The sequence below is a fragment of the Nicotiana tabacum genome, chromosome 20 (assembly GCF_000715075.1).
Source record: "Nicotiana tabacum cultivar K326 chromosome 20, ASM71507v2, whole genome shotgun sequence".
In the NCBI taxonomy this organism is placed as follows: Eukaryota; Viridiplantae; Streptophyta; class Magnoliopsida; order Solanales; family Solanaceae; genus Nicotiana; species Nicotiana tabacum.
Window position 1 is genome coordinate 95,150,079 of NC_134099.1, and position 6,413 is coordinate 95,156,491.

General features: G+C 32.8%; 1 protein-coding gene across 1 annotated transcript; it reads right to left on the minus strand.

Annotated features, from left to right (window-relative positions):
* Positions 1-452: 452 nt before the first annotated feature.
* LOC107811467 (uncharacterized) lies at positions 453-1,565 on the minus strand. The gene is made up of 2 exons (XM_016636395.2): positions 1,123-1,565; positions 453-1,014 (listed from the first exon to the last, which is right to left on the minus strand). The coding sequence occupies exons 1-2, from the start codon at positions 1,563-1,565 to the stop codon at positions 453-455; spliced, it is 1,005 nt and encodes a 334-aa protein (XP_016491881.2).
* Between the last annotated feature and the right edge of the window lie 4,848 nt (positions 1,566-6,413).

Genomic DNA, 6,413 nt, shown 5'->3' on the forward strand with positions numbered 1-6,413 from the left:
AGCTATTTTGACTTAAAAGTCACTTAAAACAAGCCCATCCAAACGGGTTCTTACTTAGGAGTGACTCATCTGTGCTCATTTCTCACAATCTTTGGAGGCAGAGGAGGAACTTTACTTGACTTAGGCCATAGTTGTGGCTCATTCATTGGAAGAATTGAGTTTTCATAAATTCTTCTATATGTATCCACCTTATAACAATCATGGACATAGTCAATAATGTTATCCTTCTTAGCTCAAATTACTGCAATAGCATGCTTGCAAGGGATTCCAGTGAGACTCCATTTTCTACAACTACAAGATTTATTCTGCAAGTCAACTGCCCAATTGTCTGTAACTGTAGCTCCTAAAATTTTATAGCTCCAGTAGTTAGATTTTCTAGGTATATATTCAGCAGCTGCAATCTGATTTTTGTGTAATATATCCTTAATCTTAGGACAAACATCACCCAAATTCTATTTCTCTGCTTTTTTCCTATTAGCTAGCATTCTAGCCATGATTAGATATCGTAATTTCTCTAAAAGTGTCACAATTGGCTTGTCACTAGCATCAAGTATCATGCTATTAAATACTTCCCACAAATTATTTAGTAAGGTGTCACATTTAGCATCTGAAGAGAAATGCGACATAGACCATTCGCTAGGATCTTTATCAGTTAACCAAGAAGCAGCATCAGGATCCAACTTTAAAATATCTGTCATACAATCATTAAATTTCCTCATGGTAGTAGCCTTTGCAGCAACCCAAAGTACTTCTTTTAATGAGATACCGCCAAACCTAGCCCTTTTGAAATTGTTATGGAGATGTCTTACACAGAACCTATGGTTAACATGAGGCAAAACTTCATTAAAAGCCTTAATAAGTCCTTTTTGTTTGTCTGACGTAAAGGTCCAACCCGTCTCATGTATATTCAAATCAGCCGCCAAATGATTCAAAAACCAAGCCCATGTATCTTTGTTTTCCTTTTCTACAATTGCATAGGCAACAGGGAATATGTTGTTGTTACCATCATGCCAACTACAAATAAAAATTGAGTGCCATACATTGGACTCTTCAACCAACACCCGTCCACCCCTACTATTTTCCTACAACCCGCTCCAAAGTCAAGCTTGCATGCAGCAAAACAAATATATATTCTTTGAAATTCTCCATGGCTCATTGGGAATCTCGTTATCAGTGAACTTCATGTAAACTGTGCTACCTGAATTTGTCCTATCAATTTCATTGCAATAATCCCACATCATTTTATATTGATCTTTAATGTCACCATCAATTAATGCAATACCCTTCATCTTAGCTCTTTTAGCTTGAGATAATGTCACTTGAGCTCTTAGTTCAACGCTTACTCTATCCCTAAATTCAGCCACTTTCCAGTCCCGATTTGATCCAATTTTTTTGAGGTATCTTCTTGCAATGATAGATGATGTGATCGTTCTATTTTCATGATGCCACTCCTTACAAGTATGTATGGGATTGTAAGTTTTAATCTGAAAAGCCTTGTCTCTTTGCATTCTAGAAGCCATGATTATCCATTTGCACTCTGGATGATGTATGCAACATGCCTCCATTCTTACACTATCGTTTCCTACTCCACTGGATATACTTTCCATTCTTAATCTCATGAGTTGCTACAACATTCTTAAATTCTTGCTTTGTCCCAAAGGTATATTCTAAACCTAATACTGGGTTATCTCCATCGGTCTTTGGATTGAACTTAGGAAAGTTGAAACTTTCAGTTTCAAAATCACTATCCAAACTCTGCACGTCTTCAGAATCAACACAATCAGGATCCCCTTCTATATCAACCATCTTTCTTTTTATTTCGTCGCTAAGGAGTTCCCTCTCTTCCAAAATGCTTTGGTTCCTCTTCTCATGTGTATCAACCAACGCATCATCTGAAAAATCAGCTTCTGAATCACTAAAATCGCCACAAAATGAATTTTCACACATAAGCTGATGCTTGTTATTTTCTTTAATATTTGATTGAATTATTGAATCCACTTTGTCCATTTGAAAATAAGAGTCCAAGTGTTAAAGGTATATCTCAAGCACATTGTCCTTTTGGATGCTTTTACCAACTGCAGAGACTTCAAAATCTGTAGAGATCAACTTCCATCTACTACCATGCCTTTCACACTTACGCCAAAAAGTTATTGAATCACTCAAATAACCACATATCTCTGCCATCTTCTTGAACTCAACAATATTCAATTCTACAGCATTTACATAATCAATGTAATCTATGTTTTTTCCAACGTAGTGCTTCTCTGGTATACGATTCATAATTCCCCCATGATATATTTTCATAGTGACAAACGAAGCCTCGATTATCGAATCTGAAATTACAAATAGTAAATTTCATAAGGTGTTGTTGTAGACAAGAATAATACAAGTTGTTTGTCGAAAACGAACCAGCAGAATTAACAATTGAACAGTTCTTTTAGCAAGAGTAGAAAAATACAAAAAGGTTTAACAAAATCAAGATGAAAAACGCAATGCTCATACTGTAACAACAAAATTCTTCAATATGAAAATCGAGAGGAAACTCTCACCATAAAAATGAGGTGATTCTCTTCCGGTGTTGCGCCTTAAGAGCATTGTTACTTCCTAATAATTGATTCTGCTACAGATGCGATTAGGGATAGGTATGATTTGCGATCAGAGCTTTGGCTCCAACACGGCTTGGTATTACTCTCTTCGCAAGAAAGGAAGGCGGAGAGACAAAGTACCTATTTGTTTGGAGGGAAAATAAATCATGTGACATGCACGTGAGGTGAGTCCCATTAAAAAACTAATGGTGTTTAGAATTGTGATTAAAAGTGCACCACTTTGTTCAAAAAAAAAATGACTATTAGTGCATCATGTTAAAGAATATGTATTATTTTAAGTCTAAAGCTAAATATGGTGTATGATTTTGGGCTTTCCTCCATTTTTCTCATACCTTACAGTTAATTGTTGCGATTCTACCCTGCACAATTTAGGATACCATTTCAATGCCATTAGAATCTCTTCCCTCTCGTATCTTCTCCTCTCCGCTATTCAGGAGTTCATTGTCACTCTAGTAATAATTTAGAAGGGAAAAAACATAATCTCATAGTTGAAGCATCAATGACCTTGAAAAGTGAAATTCAACTTATAAAAAAACTTAGAAAAATAGAAAAAATATTTTGATCTTTTTGGCATGGATAGAGACTCTCCAATAATTGATATTTGACATATACGTTCAATTGTTTCCATTTGTCACACTTCCACTTGAGAAGTTTTAGGTGTCTATTTATAGTGGATGGACCATACTTTGGCCAATGAATTAAACACAAAATTCAACTAAGATACAAAGGCACCAACATCAAAATAATTTCATCCAACACGTTGCTTGATTTTTTTTTTCCCCCAAGGATAATGAGTATTGGCGGACGCTGTTTAATTTCTATGTCATTTTCCATGTCGATAGATATTTTCAATTGGCAATTTGCTTCATTAACATATCCTATTCTGTTGCATAAAGGTAAGAACATTGCAAAAGTATAAAAGTTATCATTATAGAAGAAGAAAAACATATCTTTCTTTTATCCGTCTTTAATTAAGTAATTGAGTTAGTGATCCTTGCTAGTTGTTTAGCGCAATAATAGACAAACAAAGGCAATAGGATATGTTCTATAGAACGGAGAGTAATTTTTTTTTTTTTGTATAGTTCGTATTTTATCCGTTTTAATTAATATAATATTATGTTATTAAGGACTTTCAAAAATATTTAGATAAATGTTTCATGTCTCATTTTATATAATTTATTTAACTCGATGTAGATTTATATGATTGTTTGACTTACATATCATATTGATGAGCATTGAAGAGAATATTAAATGGTCAAAAAGGTTAGATTAGACTAACATCATATTACTTATATATATCTCGATGACCTTAAATTGTTAAAAAGCTGAAAAAAAAATACTTGATTAATTATGTAATGTTTCAAACTAGATTATGTTAAGTTTTTTAAAAGTTAGTAATAAGTAGTATAAACATAGGCGTATCCAAGTTGAGAGATGTGGGTTCACGTGAATTCATATTCCTTCCATAAACCATTTATAACAATGTTATATTTCTTCAAAATTACTTAAATATATGTGCGTGAACTCATGCTCAAAGACTATTATGGTGCAATTATTATTGGGTGCATCTCTACAAGTGAAATTGACAATTCAAATCCTTCTCTGAGCGGTCTTGTTTTCGGCACAGAGTATAGATAAACATGTGAAAATTACTAAAATTTCAAAAAGAGTATAATTTGAACCTATAATTTTAAAAGTGTAACGGATCATGGTAAGAGGCTAAAGTTAAACCAGTCAAATATAAATTCTAGATTCACCCCTTTACAATAGTGCACCCATCCTATTGAAATTCCGAATCCGCCCCTAAGTATAAAGTGAAGTTGTTAGGGAAATACTCCATTCCTCCAAAAATCAAAATATAATTGCAACTATACCTTATCCATAAAAGTAGACTTCTAATTCCCAAAACATATACAAGTGGACCTTATAAAAGTCAATGTTAGCCCCATAAACATAATTATAGTAACTGTATCTAGTAATCTATCTAAAGCAGAGGTAGTAGGTTATAAGAATTCATATCTGAGCCAAGTAGTCTCAAGATATGTAGTCAAACTTCACTAAAGTTTTACATCTCTTCATTTTTCTTGAATAATAGAAAATGTAGGACTTGTATTCTACGGGTAGTACACACAAACTTCGCTAGAAATTTATACCCAGTAGATTAAATATTGAGAAAACTTCATTTATAGCCCATCGGGCAAAACAAATTTCAACCGGTAGCCCACAAATTGATCCATACAAGTTATAGCCTAAAAATAATGACAAGTGCTAGTTGTCGCCTCCCGTCCCTATCTTTCTTCCTTACTATCTTTCTTCTTCTCTCTCACCCCAGCAACTCATGGTTGTGGTTCCATGGACGCTTTTCTCTCTCTCTCTCTCTCTTTAAAAAGCCTCTTTGGTTTCTCTCGTCTCCCTTTTCTTGTATTTTGGGGTTTGGATCCGTTATTTGGTTCTCGAAAATCTGAAAGCCGCTGTAATTTTCATCTTATATTTTAATTCTTGTTTGCAATTCATGATTTCGGGCTCTATCTGGATTTTGAATACAAATATGCTATAACCCTAATTTATTGCCATCGCAAACTTATGGTCACGGATCTATTATGGATAAGAAAGCATGCATCGTGTTGTGGACCACACATTTGAAATGCTGATGAGCTATGAGAATGTTGTATTTTGAAGAATATTATGTTGGATCTAATGATCTGTGCTTTTTTTTCAATTTCAATTTTGTGGTGGTTTTTCTAAATCTCCATTAGTTTGTGTTTTGTGACATAATTAATTGATTGATTCACAATTTTACCGTTTTTATAATATTGTGGTTACCATTTTCGGCGACTGCGAGGCCATGGATGCCGGTGTCTTCGTCGTTGAAGAAGCAACTCCGCCAACCATAACTCTCATGGCCTTGTCTTCTTTCTCTGATTTTCTCTTATAGTTTCTGTGAATATGAAATTAATATTTTGAAGATCTTTGCCTGAAACTTTAAAACTCCGGCGATCTTGTTGCCATTTTCGGCAACTGTGTGGCCATGGATGCCGGTGGCTGGTCTCTTAATAAGAGGAAGATGAAAGGAGATAACTATGCATAAAGTTAAAATATATACAAATAGACTGTCACTATACAAAAATTATACAAAATAGACTATCATTATACAATTTGTATACAATAGATATACAATAATATACTGTCATTATATATAAAATATACAAAATAAACTGTCACTATACAAAATATATACAAAAGAGATTGTCACTATACAAAAATATATACAAAAGAGATTGTCACTATATAAAAATATACAAAATAGACTGTTACTATGCAAAAAATATACAAAATAGACAAAAATTATACAAAATAAACTGTCACTATGCAAAAAATATACAAAAATAGAATGTTATTATACAAAAAATATACAAAATAGACATTTCGTATATGACATGCATTACATATTTCATTCAATTCTTAGCTAATATTATTAGATCCAGAAGTACAAAATACAAGATGAGCTATTAAAATTTTGAGGGGCTATAGAGGGTAGTTTTCTCTTAAATTATTAGTAATAATACGTTCCAAAAAGAATGATTTATTTATATATTTGAAAAACTTTAAATTTTTTATTTTATTCAATTTACTCTTAATGAAAAACTATTATAGCCACACAAATACTATGAGTTTTTGCCCTTAAGCTTTTAGGATCACATATTTCAAAAGTATCATCTAAATTGAAACAGAAAAAAACTCTTTATTACAAATATATTAAATATAACATTGTTTGATAATATTCACATAACAAACTCTATATACTTT